General features: G+C 36.6%; 2 protein-coding genes across 2 annotated transcripts in view; one reads left to right on the plus strand and one right to left on the minus strand.

Moving 5' to 3' along the window:
* The first annotated feature begins 2,323 nt into the window (after window positions 1-2,323).
* Window positions 2,324-3,705, plus strand: Uba4 (Ubiquitin-like activating enzyme 4). The gene has a single exon (XM_067264450.1). The coding sequence runs from the start codon at window positions 2,371-2,373 to the stop codon at window positions 3,571-3,573; it is 1,203 nt and encodes a 400-aa protein (XP_067120551.1). The 5' UTR covers window positions 2,324-2,370; the 3' UTR covers window positions 3,574-3,705.
* Window positions 3,706-5,770: 2,065 nt separating this feature from the next.
* The window catches only part of Tango6 (transport and golgi organization 6), a 33,273-nt gene continuing 20,854 nt past the window's right edge, over window positions 5,771-18,189 (minus strand). Inside the window, exons 11-18 of the mRNA XM_067264434.1 lie at window positions 16,736-16,838; window positions 16,464-16,667; window positions 13,366-13,476; window positions 12,800-13,237; window positions 11,314-11,497; window positions 11,088-11,239; window positions 10,899-11,013; window positions 5,771-5,989 (exon numbers count right to left, since the gene is read on the minus strand). Of these exons, the coding sequence (XP_067120535.1) occupies window positions 10,912-11,013; window positions 11,088-11,239; window positions 11,314-11,497; window positions 12,800-13,237; window positions 13,366-13,476; window positions 16,464-16,667; window positions 16,736-16,838 (1,294 nt within the window). The 3' untranslated portion in view covers window positions 5,771-5,989; window positions 10,899-10,911. The remainder of the gene's footprint in view (window positions 5,990-10,898; window positions 11,014-11,087; window positions 11,240-11,313; window positions 11,498-12,799; window positions 13,238-13,365; window positions 13,477-16,463; window positions 16,668-16,735; window positions 16,839-18,189) is intronic.

Raw genomic sequence — 18,189 nt, forward strand, 5'->3', positions numbered from 1 at the left:
TAGACTACAATACCTACTTGTGTGAGTAGTGTCTGGTATTTTTTTTCAAAATGGCGGCGCCCTCTTCTCCCAGTAAAATATGATATCTGTTAAAATACAGTGTATTCAAAGTACGATTAATTAACATAAAAGATTAAAGAGACCGGCCATTAATTACATGGGGAGGGGATTTGCCAAAAGTAAGTACAGTACATCATTGTACACAACAAAGCGTCTCAAGTGACCAAAAACTGTACACGTAATTAATGAACGAACCAAAATAAGTAAACATCTGTATTAATTATCTGATTTTATTATAAACAGGGCTGAATTTACAGATAATGTAAACAATATACCGCCCTTCTAAGGTCTTGTCCTATAGGATTTAACACAGAGGAAGGGCCTCTTATATATTATATATTACTGTTTAAAAGAGGAAGGTTCTTCTAAACGTTAGAGCTTAGTGCCACAAGTCTAAATTCGATTCTAATTATAGAATGTATAAGGGGATATCAATGAAATTCTCGAGGGATTTTTAAAAATTAATTCGCTAGGAAATTTCGCAGGAGAAAAACTTCCTGTTTACTTTATTACAAGGAATATTTTTACATAAAAATTACGCCATTCCTAAAATAGTCTTGCACATCCGAAAAACAAATGATAAAAAAGTTAGATAAGTGTGCCAGAGTTAATCTGTGCCAAATATAAGCTGCTAGACAACTCTTAAATCCTACTGAATGCTGACAGATGAAGAAATTCCTGGAATAATTTTATATAAAAATGTGGAAAATGGCGACAAAAGCACATTTACAAAATATATTTATAAATTTACTTTGAATTTTAAATGTTTTAAGCTAATTGTTTTTTATTTAAAAGACAATAAAATTGTCAATTTACGAGTTATACCAGTGTTCTTGCCGGGGTGAGACATATATACTTTTTAAATATTCATTAAATTTTTAGACGTGTATTTTTGAGGCCCCTTGAAACCCGAGGCGCGAGTCTATTGGGTAATCCACCAGTGTACATTCACCCCTGTACCATTGTAGAATGGTACAGGGGTGTTTTGCACGTGAGTTTGTCAAATTCAAATCTTTTAGTTGAGTTTTTTCTTTGTTTATTTATCGGGGCCCCGAGACCTCCCTGGTTTCGCTACTAATTTAGAGCCTTTGGAATTATCGATTCAAATTTTGAATTATTTCATAATTCTCTCAATAATCGATGGATAAAACCACTGGACACCGATATTTGGTCATGGGTCCTCACTAACGGGCTGGCCACGTGGAGCTTTCCGGGTCTTCTTCACGTGTCTGACATCTAAATATGGGCAGTTTCTCAGAAAGTCCTCCCCTTGGCAAGTTGCGTTGCCTTATCCCATCAATCCTACATGGTTCGATCAGGCTCACAAAAGATACAAGAGATAACCGAATGATGAGAGATGATGCCCGATATATTCGGGACAGACATCTACGAAAAATTTTCGACACAGATTTGAACATAGTTCGCCAGAGTGGCAAATCTTTACAGCTTCGGCCATCTTTGCGAAATCGAATTCGGACAAGCAACTCCAGAAATTTTTCATGGGCAGTCTGTTTCGGACATGTCCGCCCCACTGTGAACCTAGTGGTACCCATAATGGACTTGCTACAAAAGGCTCTTTTAGTGCCCACACGCGGAGAGAGTTTTAAAAAAGTCCGGCTGAACCCACGACGAATATGGAATAAACACCTCTTAGTGCCAAAAGGCAAAAAAAATTTAAAAAAAAACTCCTCTGTCTTCCGGCAGTCTTGCATCAATACAATTATTTGTGCGGTGGCTGCCATCACAGAATTCTTTGTTGTGTGGGAGGCTGTTGAATCTATTGAAGAACCCGAAACTGCCCAACGGATTTTCGGTTGGGTAGTATGCCGAATATGTCCGGTCTCCATCCTGGGCCTTTTGGGCTTCAATTCTTCACTTTGAAACGAATAGGTTAAAATACAATATGGCCGCCGGTACAAACCTCCGAATAGCGGACACCATCGGGATCGAGAAGTTTGTCCGCTATTCGGAGGTTATACTGTATATAAATTTATTTCTTTTTACTCTTTCTGCCTCGCAGACGTAAGAGGACTTTTTACACACGCCCATTACGGATTCTGCCAGGCTCACAATGGAGAAACGGCATGGCGACGAACCGAGTCCGATATACCGGATCAAATCGGCTAACGAAATTAAACCATTATTATTACTTTAAATCATAAATTATTAATTTAAATGCGTAGTTAATCGATTATTTTAACGAACGAAATTATAATTAATTAATAACTCGTCTTCTTTTAAACGGTTTCCAGAGCGCCTCTAGTGTTAAGAATATAAAGTAGAACGTGACCACGCTCGAATTCGAAGAGCATGGCGGAGGAAGGATTGAGTAGGGAGGAAGTGCAACGTTATAGCAGACAATTGTTACTACCCGAGATCGGGGTCGAAGGTCAGAAAGCTTTGAAGAGTAGTCGTGTGTTGATAGTGGGTGCTGGTGGGCTGGGATGTCCCGCTGGCATATATCTAGCTGCAAGTGGAGTTGGGAAAATAGGCATTGTAGATCACGACGTTGTGGAGTTGAACAACCTTCACAGGCAAATTCTTCATAAGGAGAAGACCATACAAACTCACAAAACCGAATCGTTCTCTTCTGCCATCAAGGAATTGAACAGTAGCATCTGTTGTGTTTGTTATCCTGTTCTTTTGGACAGTGAAAACATTAAAGATATCATAATTGACTACGATATTGTGATAGATGCTACCGATAACGTGGCAACTAGGTACCTGCTGAACGATGCTTGCGTGATATACGGGAAACCTCTGGTTTCGGGTAGTGCCTTGCGATTGGAAGGTCAGCTGACCGTCTACAATTACGACGGAGGACCCTGTTATCGGTGTCTTTTCCCTGTTCCTCCGCCTCCGGAAACGGTGACGAATTGTTCGGACGGAGGAGTCCTGGGAGTGGTGCCCGGCGTTATCGGAAGCCTTCAGGCGTTAGAGACCATCAAACTGATTCTGGGATTGGAGACATATTCCCGGAAGTTGCTCCTGTTCGACGCTCTTTCGGGTTTTAAGACCGTCAGACTACGCCCGAGAAATCCGCACTGTGGCGTATGCGGAGAGTGTCCTTCCGTTTCGGAGTTGATAGATTACCACCAGTTTTGTAATTCTGGACCGTGTGACAAGGTGCAAAAAATTAACGTTCTGAATGCCGAAGAACGCGTGTCTTGTGACGACTATAAAAATCTATTGGACCGAGGCGTGCGACACGTTTTGGTGGACGTTCGATCTCCCCGAGAATTGGACATATGCAGACTTCCGAACTGTACTAACATTCCTTTTTCGAAAATTAAAACAAAAGAAGAATTAGATAAACTTTCTCGTCGTATTCAAGAAATAAAGGGCGAAACGTCCGATCCATTATTAGGTTTTGTCGTCTGTCGTCGAGGAAACGATTCCCAAAGAGCGGTAAAAATACTAAAAGAAAACTTAAAAGATGTTATATGGAGAGACATAGAAGGTGGATTGACAGCTTGGGCAAACGAAATCGACCCATCGTTTCCAATTTATTAATAATTAATTCTGTTACCACGATCAAGATATATCAAAATTTTTTGTACTAAAGAATAAATTATGTCATTTTCTAAATCAATAAAATTCAATTTTTATTTTACTATTTATAAATAAATCAAAGTTATAGTAGATGATGCTTATTATTATCACTTTGGCACATGGTTGAAATGCGTAACTATTGCATTATCATTACTGTTTACCAGTAAACATTAAGTGTACGGTATATTTTGTGATTTAAAAGTCACAATTTAAGGGGGTATACATACCAATGTGTATTATAAATCAGAATACTGTCCTTTATTCATTCTAGCTCACTCAAATGATCCGTTTAGATATGGAGTAACTGCCTTTAGATTTATCCATTGCACCAGTACGAAGGATACAATTATAGAACTTAAGCAGATAAAGAGACTAGCAATAGCATGTGGATACTCGATAAACTTTATAGAATGATTAGCACAAAATTTTATATACAAGATACCACCCGAGACAGAAAACATACCGGCGGAATATGATGAAGCCGAAACCAACATACAAAGAAATCACACGCAATGGAGGAAAGGAGCCCGCATACAAAAGAGGCAGTACTATATATCAAATGCTGTTAAATGATGATATCAGATAGTTCCAGAGCTGCTGGAGTTTATAGCATACCAGTAAAAGACGAAAGATTTGACAAGGATTTAATTTACATAGGAGCCACAAATAGATCTCTTAGAAGCAGGATTAAAAGAACACAAATATGATATTGAAGAAGAACAAACAACGGTGCTATCCATATATGCCTCAGAGTCAGGAATCGAAGCTAAATTGGAGCAAGCGACACCGATTAAAAACTGTCTTACTAGAGAAGAAACTCTAAAAATTGAGTTGTTAGAAATATATAGGACAACCTTGAAGAGAGAGTGCATTAACATAGGAAATGCAAATTCATTATCGCATGCTTGGAAAGCTTTTTACGACGATAATCTTTTCTTGTAAAATCATTTTGTAAGTCTTGTACACAGATTGACTACTTTTTGATTTATCCTCATATTGTAGTCTTATATACAGTCAAACTTTGATTTAATACCAACAATTGTCTCTCTCTGAAACTAGTGCTACAAGTATGCTACTAAACTGAAGAATATCAAATAATGAATACATAGTAATGAGATCTATGTGAAAATTCAAGTTTGAAGTTTGTACAATTTGCCAGTTACAGTATTACTTGCAATATAAAATCATACATTTAGTAATTCGTGAATACCAAAGGGTTTGCCATTTAATACTTTCAGGGATGATACGTCCAAATATTCACACTATCGAGGTTTAACCGTGGTTTAAAAAAGAAAGCCACTGATGGATTGGTTTTTAAAATTGTTAGTTGTAAGAAAGCAAAATAAGGTTCAAATTTTTTATGAATTCCTTAGGGTAAATTAGCATATTAGTGTTACTATAGGACTGGTCCCACTTACACATGCAATCAAAAAGTTCATGGAACTGCAACATAGCACTATAATGGTAAGATACGGAGATGCTTACCTAATCTCTTTCAAAGTAGGACTCCGGTGTGCACGGACTTATCTCGTTCCTCCTGCCATTGTTGGAAGTCTTTTGGACTATTTTGGAATTTGACAATCACATTCAAATTTGATAACTTCCGCAGGAAGTCTTTTGCCAGTGACGAATTGCTTCGTGGCAAGCGATGAATGACACTGCATTATTGCAACCAGAAAATGGTTACTTTTGTGGCATTTCCTGTGAATTGCTTCTCTTAACCTGTAAGAAACTCGCACGTAGAATGATTGGTAACACACTATCCAGGCAGTAGGAACTTGCAGTCTATCGTACCGTTCGTGTCAAAGAATGCAGCAATCGTGACAGCCAAACTCTTGAATATTTCAAAAGGATCCTTTCCAATGAACTTCCAACAATGGTAAATTATCACCTTCAAAGTGCAATTATGCCAAAGGAGTCTACTTGGTAGGTGATTAGATAAGCATTTTCATATGGGAATTTTTTGACAGCTTATTTACATCCATTATGGATCACCCGGCATGGGTGCGACAAGATAATGAATAGGTTAGGTCATCATTCACTATAAAATATAGGGATTTAGAACCATCCCTGACGGCAGACTGACGTCTTTTCATGTAGAAAAACCAATTTGACAAAATATGAATAAATTATTGTTTATTAAAATAACACAACATAATTCATAAAAAAATATTTCATTTATTAAACAAAAAGTTTAAAATGGATCTAATATTCTAATTTCTTTGGTTAATTTTGTTTCGGGTGATAGATATTTACGAACAATGAGATTCAATTCTTCTAGTGCAATTTGGATGTGAAGTCTGACAGTCTCGTCCGTTTCTTTCAAAAATACGCTCTTCAGCAAGCAGTAAATACCCAACAGTTCATTCTCTAACACCTGAAAGAAGAAAAAATTTATTTGATGAATTCATTATTGCATAATTTGTGTGTTAAGTACAAACATCAGAAAAATTATGTATAGAATAGCCCAAAATCTACACATCGATGCTTAATGCTTTATTACAAATGAACAAAGAGGTAGACAAATTTTAAGAGCCCGATGCGGCGAGGTGCCGCAACAGCAGAGTTCTGTCACATTTGTCGTCCTCTGCTCTTCTAGACATAAAACTGTACACACATACTTCCAGTCTAACGACACAATCCAGAGTCGTTTGATGCCAACACCTTGCCGTGCCGAGTTAGCCACCGGCCCGAGTTTGACTACGAAGTTCTCATTGGTTCTGGCAACAATTAGCTACCTCGAAACTCCGCTCTGCCTTTGGACTATAAGTCGACCGTTACTCGTATGTTGTTCCAAACGGCATTCAAAGCCAATTATATTACTGTTTTCGCCTTAACTTTGATAATCTTTGACTCGTGAAAAGGAACCGATTTGCCAGATTTGAATCCTCGAGATTGTTTTTCATTCACACATATTGAGAATGGCTTTGGAAGGAGCTTGATTTATTGATTGAGTGTGAAATCTTAGCTATTTTAAGAGACGGTCTTTAAAATGTGACGTTAAACTTCAGTATAAGGTCGAGGGAGATCTAAATTCAAACTGATGGCAAAAATATTGAAGAGATTGTAATATAAATGATATTTGAGTAAAACCCGATAATGAGGTAAACTAGGTTTTGGCTCATCCCGTAAATAAAATTTAAAATCTTCGGATTCTAGATACGTTAGAACAATGTCTGTTTGTGTTATGTTTACAATATGTGATACTGCTAAACAATTTGTACTAACAATTTTTTGCCTGTATCTCACGCAGTGTAAAGCGTGAATTGATGAGAACAAGCAAATAAAGTGTCTTTCTGTTATTCTCTATGAATACTGAAAAACAGAAAGAAGAATAGTTCACCATTTATCTTATGGAACCAAGTTGAGGTCTTGAAAAACATCCCTTTGTTCTGGATAATGCAGTGTTGTGGCAAACCTCAATTCTAGAACTGGAGAGAGGAATTTCAGGACTTGGTGATACGGAAAAAGACTACTTCGAATGGAAAGCAGTTATACAAGACCAAACAAAAAAAAAAGACAAAGAAAAGCATCGGCAACAAAGATATAAAACAAATGCGAGAACGGTTGAGAGAAGAAGGCTTGGCCTTAACAAAAGCAAGCATCTAGTTATTATGAAAAGGGAAACATACAACAAAAGTTTGGAGGATTATATTGAATGAACAGAATGTGAATGATTGACATAAGAATTATTGAACAGGTCGACAGAAGAGTTAAAAAAACCTAGAAAATGTGTTAACTTTCCTTAAAAAATGTCAGAACGTAAAACCAGGAGTGCCAAGATTATTGGCATTCACGAAACACATAAGCTCGGTAAAGAAATAAGACCAGTAGTGGAAAAATGTAGAGGACCGACATATATTATTGAGAAACGATTGCACAAATACATTACCACCAATCTTGAGAACAGTATTTTGGTTGCACGGGATCCAACGATGAGTGAAAGAGTCAATAATGGAATTTATGCTCCTACAGATTCCGAAGTTAGCGAATTACATCGACGACGTGACGGAATTAGCAAGATTGGTATGCTACGAATCCCGTTTTAGCTTTAATAACTAAATATATAAGCAAAAGAGAGGAGTCCCCGTGGGAAGCCCCGTATCGGGAGTGTTATGTAAATTAGTATGACGAAAACTGGAATAAGTGTTATATATGGCTTTAAAGTGGATATTATATATTTTAAAAGATACGTGGACGATGTATGCGTAATTTGGAAGAACAACAAAGGCATCGTTGAATTTATTGATAAGGTGAACAGTAACGAGGATGGGCCGAAATTGAAAATAGAACAAAAGCTCACTACAACTGCATTTCTTGGATATAAATATAGAATTTAAAAATGGAAGGATAAACACAAGTGTATTCATCAAGCCAACACACATCCCTTCTAATTTGAATGATCCTTATCAATACAGGTTAGCATCATTGCAGGCACTCACCGGAAGAGCTTTTTTATATTGCAATAATGTAATAGACAGAATGAAGGAGATATACAGAATTAAACAAATGGCTACAACACTAGGATATGGAACTAGCACTACAGAAGGTTTGATTAGAAGGTTTGAACGTAACAAACCTAGCAGAACTATGAAATTCACCTCTAACAGAGGTATTAACTAACATTACAAAAGAAATTGCAGAACGTAAAGGGTCTAATACGATTGTAAAAGGAGCCCAAACTATGTAATGAATTTTAAGACAGGATAAGGATAGGTTAGAAACAAGAAATGGCAGGTGTGTACAGGGTACTGTACGAAAACTTGCAGTTGGGGATAGACAAGGATTACATTGGTGTCACCACAAGGAACTCGAAAATTAGACTTAAAGAACATCAATGTAATGTAAGAAAGGGATGCAATAACATGGTACTTTCCAGGATGGCATAGACCGAGGGCTCGGTGATAAAATGGGAAGAGGATAAGACTGTACACTTCCCTACATTGGCACAGATGGCTGAAAAAATTGAAATATACAAAAGCAGGTTGAAGGATAAGTACATTAATGCGAGAGATGCCGACAGATTTGTAACATTGTACAGAATAAGATTTGTTAGGTCGTAATTGCCTCGTTTCTGCTATATATTTTTTGTATATTTTTGAGTTATTTATTTTACATTTTACTATTATTTGTTACTTATATTAATTTTTAGTTTTTAGGCTTTATATTTAAATATTCAAACATAGTTATTCTTTTTTGTGTTCTATTTTGGAACGATATTTAATGGTAAAATATGTTCCGAGAAAGATCGTTAGCCTGAAGATGGCTTATTAAACTAGGTTCAAAACGTTTACTAAATAAAAGTGAATCCCAGCAGCCTAAAAGGCGATCGTTGATTTAATTTAATTATCGACATTCTATTTTTGTTCTGCGTTCCGTCGTTTCTTTTTTATCATCCGAATAAGAACTATTAAGGTTCGAAAACGTTTACGATATTTATTCGTCTTTTCTCCAACACCAGTAACTGCTTCGGGTACGTGTTAAGATCATTATTGTTTTTATTTCCATGTTTTGAGTTTTATGAATTTGCTACTGGGTTACCAACAAATAGCAATAAAATTCTAACGTAGAGATTTCATCTTCCAACAAAATCCTTATAAACATTCAAACAATAGTTCCAACACAATGTGTAGAAATTTATCCAGTTCTATCGAAATCGGCAGAACATTCACCGTGTTTTTTTTAAAGATCCGAAGAGGTGATCGCATAGCCAGATCAGGAAACAAGTATACTTGTTCATACATAGTTAATTGAGGGCTCCTGCCCCCAAGCTTCTGTATATCCGGTCTCGACTTTCATCTATCTAGCTCCTCCTCGAGATTAAGGAAGGACAGGTATACAGATGGATACCGGTGGAAACTTGTAGATCTGCAATTTTCAAAAATTGCAGCTTGACAACATAACAAATTACAATGGAAACAAATATTCAACATCATTTAATTTAATTTGCTTCTGGACAATGTCATTTTCAAGCTGAAAATGCTTAAATTAAATAAGAACATTGAATGATACTTAAATGAATGAAGAGGCAAGAGTTGTCCCATTTATGCGCTGGAATTCAAGGAGATCGTCTGGAGCAAGTGATAACTTTTTTCCCACGATCTTTTTGAGAAAGGAAGGTTGAGAAAGAGCAACTGTTTATTGGGCTATAAACCCCTTTTGAAATTCAAGTGGGAAACACTCCAGCATCCTGCATACGGTCCTGACTTGTCTCCGTGTCATTTCCACTTTTTGGGGAGCTTAAGAGACACCTGAAAGAGTCTAAGTTTCAATCGGACGTTCAAGTGGAAGACACAGTTCGGGAATGATGTAGACATCAACCCACCGAGTTCTATGAGCGAGGAAAAGAATATCTAGTATCACAGTGGGATAAGTGCCTTACTCATCAGGGGATTACTTTTAATGTGATGTACTGTACCTACGAAATAAAGTTATTGGTTGCAGTGGCGTAGCGTGGGTGTCAGCGCCCGGGGCGGAGGAAAATTTTGCCGCCCCCTTATTTAGGTATTTTTACAAGATATTATTATTTATTGTGAAATTTTGCCGCCCCTATAAGTGCCACCCGGGGCGGGTTGCCCCTGCCGCCCCCACTACACTACGCCACTGATTGGTTGGGTTTCATTTGAACGACCCTCACACGATGTATTCGAGACTTTAAATGTGCCTTCGTCGAAAGAATTCCACGAGACACTATTGTAACTGTATTTCCATAATATGTTTCCCCCTATCTGGCCTCGTCAAATTAAAGTTACATAACATTAAAATTACATTGTATATAGCATATTATTGTTTTCATATTGTTAAAATGTTTATAAACTAATCAGAATTTAAAATTAAACTTAAATCCAGTAAAAGATTTAAGGTTTTTGGTATAAATTTTAGTGTTTACTTCCAATTTTTGGAGTTTTTCATTTTAAATTATAACAACAATATTTATAATGTAACACAAAAGCTCTGACATATTTCAATGTATATTCTCTTCTTGTCTCTTAATCTTAAATGATGAATAATTTTTAATTTCAAAGAAAGTAGCGAGGTTGAGGCCGAAGTTTTAAACGCGAAAACGTGTACCTCGGACGTTCGGTGCTGCTTTTCCGTAAGCCTAGAAGTTTGGCAATGGCCTTTGGAATGTCGAGCACAATTCCACGGACTTTCCAAACGCCATTGTCAAACTTCTAGGCTTACGGGAAAGCGGCGCCGAACGTCCGACATACACGTTTTCGCGTTTAAAACTTCGGCCTCAACCTCGCTATTTTCTTAATATTTAAAAATAAAAATGTTCTTACCTTGAAAACATCATTACTTAATCCTCTCAGTAGTAGTGAGATTAACATAACGGCGGCACGCTTTACTTCGACGGAAGGATCTGTTTGAACTAAGCTTTGTCACACACACAATTACCTGAAAGAAGAAGATAAATCTAGAATTCCATTTAGCTATAATTATAACCATTTTAAACTCTTTATAATGATAACCTCTTGTAGGTATGGCCCAAGAGAATATTTTAATCTCTGGCAAATTTCACCCAAATTCGACAAACAGGACACTCTGACTTCGGAATCCTCGTATTTCGTTCCACTTAAAAATACGGGAAGCAACACGTCTCTATATTTTGGTGCCAGATCACCTGTTAAAAGAATGTATTAAACTGCAGTTGTCAAAAGTAAAAATGTAATCTTACAAATAATCATTTTATCTTACCAAGTTGTCTGCTGATGTGCATCAAAGCTTCTCCCAATTTCATCTTTACTTCTTTATTTTCGGAGAATTTGTTAAATTCCGTTGCGAGTTCGGGAATTATTCTATCGGAATCGACAATTCCTAAAGCAATCAGACACCGAATGGAGGATAAATATATGTACGAATCTTCGTGAGCAATGCATTCCTGAGAATAGAATAAAATATAGATTTGTAAATCTAATGCATGATCATTACTCATATACAGTACATATTTCTATATTAAGAAATCTATACAGAATGACTCACAAGTCTGGAATGATCAGAGTTATATTGATTTTTGTTTATCCTTTTACAAGTAAGGCATGGCACCGAGTAAGGAGGAACAACTCGACTTATTTTAAACGGTGGGGTCCTGCGATCGGCAAAGAGTTTAATGGGCTGCATTCAGACCTGTGTTTGATTGGTAGGAAATCCAGATGCAGCAAGTCAAACTCTTCAGTGACTGCAAGTTCCTCCATCAAAATAACTTGAATTTTTTCCTTCTTACTCAGTGCCTTGCTTTACCTGTAAGAGAACAAACAAACGTTGACATAATTCCTATGGTTTCAGACTTACGGGCATCTCGTATATTGAATTATTGAGATAGCTTGATCCAAATGTAAAAACTACAGTTTAATACAGATGATTAGAGTCTCATATGTTATGTTGCATCATAAGTGATCCAATACGTGTCAATGCAAGATTTCAGCTCCTCCCTTACACAGACTGTGCGTGACAGAGAGAGAGGGAGAGAAATCACCTGACACAACACTATGACCTTTTCTAATGAGGCTTCGTCAAGAACACTAATTCCTCCATTGCTAACGACAATCACTGAACCAAATTAGCACATCCATATCATTGTGACTTCTGTCACCAAAGCACATCACATCATATATGGGAGGAACTGAAATAATGTAGTGACATATGTTGCATCACTCAGAACAAACAAATTGAGTAATTGTAAGGAATAGGATGAACTAGAATAACTCTAACCATCTGTATGGCACGTACTGTCATATCAACAACAGTATTTATGTTTGACCACATCAATCTTTTCGAAAATCCTTGTATATATTATTCTACATGCCCCTTGTACTGTACATGCTACAACAAATGAGCAAACTTGTTAATATATCAATTCAATTAAACTAGGATGACCAGATGCGCGAAATAACTAAGGCATACGTCTGCAACTCTGATGGACCCAAGTTCACATCTGGGCTAGATTTTCAAAAATTTCTGCAAGAGGTTTGACTCGGTTGTGTCGAGTCCGTTCCTCGACCGCCATCTGTCACTTTATGGACTCGATCAAACTCGTGAAGGACATAAAAAAAAGCCTTTTTAATGTCCACAACGGAAAGAAGTTTAAAGAAAAGCTTTAAACAGTTCATAGTAATTGATAAAAAAGTTATTTAAAAAATACAGGAAAAATAAAGTAAAAATAAATTGTCATTTATGTACTTACTTTAAAAATATTTAACAATTTTTCAAAATTCTCCATTGTTTCTGAATCCTTTGATTCAATTAGTCTCCTAAGCACGACGAGGGCATGACCTTTCTCCGGTACAATCACGCTGTGTAAATCCTTCCATGCATTTTTAAAACGCGACATCTGCTCCGACGTTTGCCGTTCGCAAGCAAATTCATTATTACTATTCATTCCAGATATATTTGTCGTAGATTTATTATTACTTTTTGCTTTTGTCGCGACAGTCTCCGAAGCGTCATTGGCCGAATCGGCATTGCGTCGAAGGGACGTCACCTTTCCGGCAGCACCGTGAGTAGCAATGATGATTAGTAATTCTTGAGCAGCGGCTTGAATATCGGATTGATGACAAATTTCAGTTAATTTTTGTAAACTCGATATGCAATTTTTTAATTCTTTAAAATCTTCTGATGTTACCTGTTCAAAATTCAATAAAAATGATAACAATAACAGTATTAATAATAATAATAATTACTTTGATGTGTTTGTAAGTCAAGTCTTAGAGAAAAACTTAATAAATATATATAGAAATTACATTATCTCACCTTATTTTTAGAATTTAATAGCATAATCAATGCACCCAGAGCCAAAGCTAACGTTTCATTCTGGAATGAGGCATCCTTTGTATATATAGGTACACATCTATCTAACGTTTTCTATAAAATAAAATTACAAATGTATTATTTCATATTTAATAAGATACATAATCTAATGCAGTGTTTCTTAACATAAACTGTGCATACAGATATTCCTCGTATAACGCAGTAGTTACATTCTGAAAAAGTGCCGCATTATGCAAATCTGTCCCGCATGAAACAAAGGACTAATAATGAGGTTAGGTTCCAAAAGTTAACAAAAGTATACTATTATTTTTCATTACTAAGAGAAATATGTTAATTAAAGCAATCAATAACAACTGACAATCACAATTAATTATGCGTTAATATTAATTTTAGTCAAACAAGGGCATTTTCTCTGTACAAAGTATCATCATCATCTGAGCTTTTTTGTTGATCTTTATCAGAAATATCAGTAACGTCTTCACTTTTTTATTTTTACCATAAAAGTTTTTTATAGACGATGAAATGGAATGTCATCCATTTCCGATTAAAAATGTGAAGTTACTTTTGAGTTTGACCTCTCCCACGGTCTAGGTCGGAGTCCCTTTACGCCTAGTAACAAGAGGCCGGCCACTCGGAAAGCACGGACGAGGGAGAACAACCAATTGAAATGGCTGATCGAAAGATGGAGATTGATATAATCCACAATCATCAAGGATAAAATCACTTTCCGTAAACCGTGCACCCGTACACGGTTAGTCAATGGAATGTCAGAGTGTCACCCTCTAGAACACAATCATTAAATTGCGAACCACCAAAATCATGCTGTGTGTGCATCTTCCGTCGGACCAAGCATTGCAACTGTGTCGGCCGCCCATCGATGCCCAAGACCGACAAGCTCTTCTCACCTGACCCAGGCTGCACACATTCTAAAAGAGCAACAAACGACAAGAGATACCTCGATCCACCGAGACCCTTGTAACTCATCATATATGTAAGCACACGTCTGCCATAATATATGGTTTTCTTTGTAAAACACTTGTCATCTCTGTCTCCACCGCCACCACTCACACATGACGACCATAGCCTTCACGACACGGAATTACCCGATCTTCCCCTCTGAAAGTCGGCGAGCTTACACTGGTGTCCGAGAAGTGGAATTTTAAGTCTCCGATCGGCCACCAGAGTCGGCATACTTACAATTTCATTCCTCATTTTTACAAACGACTACTTACCTTCAGTTAAAAAAAGGTTAATAGCACTTATCTAAAAATGTTTAAATAAACTTTACTAAATACAAAAATTAATCCGCAAAAACAAAACATGATGATGGTCTTAAAGGCTAAAGTACGAAGGCAACGACGACGACGACACCCGATCGATGATAAAGCTAGAACGAGGAAGAAAAAATTGCACTATCAGTTTTCATTAAAGTAAACCTGACAAAAGGCACAAAACAAATTGAAAATTTCAATTTTATAAAATCTGTGGGCAAATTTGAGATGACATGCACAGTTACTTGAATTAAAAAAAAGCATCCAATAACGGAGTTTGCACTTAAAAGTTGTGAAATTTTGTATGGACGATCTCCCAAACCACGTTAGAATGAAACCAGAAACCGTTTTGTAGAAGTGTTGTGTTATATGAGGGATATCTTGTACTTCATTACATATAATAACTCTAGATAAGCATACATAAACATAATTCATAGTCTTTTAATTTAAACTTATCTCATCTTCTAGTACTTTATCAATTAACAGGACATATAATACAGGATTTATGGATGCAGCAATTAGGTCTTACAGATCAGAAATAATATTGTTTATTTAAATCGCCCGTATTGTTGCCGCGGCTGGGCCTATCGATACTTTTGATTTTAGGAGTTTTAAGCAAGAGGTGTCAGAAAAGTTACCACAGAGATTACTGGCTTGTGGCAGCCAAGCGTTCGTAGCGATGTCGCTTTTTGATCCTTCAATGTCGGTTCTTCCTATCATTGCGAAGCAGAATTCGCCAAGCGATGGATTGTTCACCCACTAATAGGGAACGTGAGCTGGGCTCTGACTGTCGTGAGACAGGTTAGTTTTACCCTACCGACGACTAGTCGTTGTGATAGTAATCCTGCTCGGTACGAGAGGAACCGCAGGTTTGGACACTTGATACATGTGCTTGGTCGAGTGGCCGGTGGTGCAAAGCTACTGTCCGTGGGATTATGACTGAATGCTTCCAAGTCAGAATCCCGCCTAGCCAGTATAATAAGTCCTGTTAATTGATAAAGTACTAGTAGACGAGATAAGTTTAAATTAAAGTAAGGACACAAAGGCATATTAACTAATAATTCATAGTCGCATATAATTACTGGTCCACAATGAGAGAAAGGTTGAGAAACACCAATCTAATGGATTTATATTAAATTTACATTAAAAAGAACCATTTATATTTAAGATAATATAAAAGAAACTTCAAAAAACTTTAAATATGCTCCAAGTCAGGTAATGATTCAACACAACGTAATAATAATTACATTGATGACATGACTAAAATTACACAAATAATCCAAAATTTAACGAGTACTTTCATTTTTATTACACAGAGCAACTTCAAATTATATTCTGTCTAAAGATTAAAATGCAGAATCAAATTCAATTTAATTCTATGTTTGATCTTTACACAGATCTTTATCAGAAATGTCACTATGCACCAATACCGACGAGCATTTCAATATATTACACAGTCGGCTTGATGACAAAGGCAGTTAAGGCATTGGTCTACCATTGCGCAGAGCCTAAGATCAAAGTCTAAGTAATCAAAATAAATATCAGAAAAAAAAAGCAGCAAGATGTCAGTGGCGTAGCGAACATAACTGGCGCCCGGGGCGCAACACTTTATTGGCGCTCCCTCCCCCTCCAGAAACACATATAGTTTGTCTTGGAGACCATTTGGGCACCCCTTGCGAGTGGTGCCTGGTGCACGATACACCCCCTGGCCCCCCCTCGCTACGCCACTGCAAGATGTAAGTCACTTGGATTTTGAGAAAAACCACTCAATGATAAAACCAATGTTACATATTCGTATTATTGAAATACCTGAATAAATACAATTGCTCGAGAAGTGTCTTCGACGATATCGTCTCCAAAAGAATCTGATATTTCTTGAAGAAATTTTAGTGTCGTTATATTTTTACGCAATTTACTTAAATAGAGATCGTCTTCGTCTAAATATGTCAACGAATTTCCCGAAGTATTTATTTTCTTCTCCGTTTCTACGTCTTCTAACATATCTTGCAATTTCTATACAAATTTATAGAAAAAAAATTAAACGTAGTCTTTATAAAATATATTAAAATTATGATAATTACCTCAAGAAGCACAAAAAATATGTTTCCTGTTATCTTTTTATCGTTTAATTTATGAAGCAGTTGTAACATACAATCAAATTGTTTCTCCAAGTAGTCTTCTGTGCTGTAGTAAGTATATAACTGTTAATCAAGCTTATTAAAATAATATACTTTATTATTAGTGCGCAATTATTGGGATAATCGCTCTTGCACAGTTTTCCCCTGAAATACACAGTACAACGTAAACTATGCTGCATCATTAAAAGATACAACGTTTACGGCATCGGATTGTCGGTCGAACGATGCCGCTGCTCGGCTGACCACGGTGTAGTGACTTTGCGATCGTACCGTACTTTAAGCCAGCAACACGCGGGAAACTTTGTGGAAGTGTGACATAGTGTAACCTTTTCCGGCTCGATCGAGCCACGTGATGCTGCAGCCGAGCTATTTGGCACGGTATTTAAGTGACCACGTGATGTCGAGAGAAGGGGGAAAAGCATAAATGTATGGATTTCAATAGAGTAGACTGAACACGGATTTGGATAAGGAAGCAATAATACCTCTTCCCAAAACAAAGCTATAGAAATGCAAATAAAAGTGTACATTCTGGCAGTGTGTAGTGTGTCGACGCAACAGCCCGTATGAATAAAAACGAAGGAAATGCTAATAAACATAAGGTAGAAGTAGAAGCATTTCCTCCATTTGGTACAAGTAACAATTTCCTTATACTTTTGGGCAAATGCTTTTGATAAACGAGTAAACGGTACTCCTTTTTATCGTCTAAATCTATCCCAACAATCTTTCTTCTATCATATATCACAAAATCTTAATAATTTTGATGAACTTTTACGTTTTGATCTCTCCGATTTTAAATTAAAATGTAAAAAGTGCTGTATCTCTTTTAAAATTTGTTACCTGTTTTTATTTTATTTTTGTTTTAAGGGATGTTATTTGGTTCTTATGAAATATGTTTTTGTAAAGAGGGCGGAAATCAAATGTCTAGCCAGACTATTCCTGTAAATTTAATGAAATAAATAAATATATATAAGATAAAAAAAAATTAAGAGATTATATAATATATTTTACTTAATTTATGATTAAAGAAACAAATTTCTAAATGAAAATTAAAGAAAACAAATCTGTACGTGGGGGGGTCTTGTGTCTGACACTTTTCTAGCATATACACAATCCTCGAAATGCCCACAAAGAAAAATAATCAGAGAGATGATGTCGGATGATTGGGTAGGCTGAGATATAGTGACCCAGCAACCTAAACCGTGTGGCAATGGAGATCCGGATTTCCACCATGTGGCAACGGCAACCGTTTCAAGCATACGCACGTGAAACTCGGAGTATCGACCGACATTGTCTAACGTGTTTTATTCGCATATCTGAACAAATGGATTTTACAAAACAATTTAAGCAAGAATGCAAACTGGCAACACACGAGCCGGATACGGCCCATTAAGGCTTCA

This window comes from Centruroides vittatus, unplaced genomic scaffold, assembly GCF_030686945.1.
Source record: "Centruroides vittatus isolate TY-2023 unplaced genomic scaffold, ASM3068694v2 contig_1891, whole genome shotgun sequence".
Classification (NCBI taxonomy): domain Eukaryota; kingdom Metazoa; phylum Arthropoda; class Arachnida; order Scorpiones; family Buthidae; genus Centruroides; species Centruroides vittatus.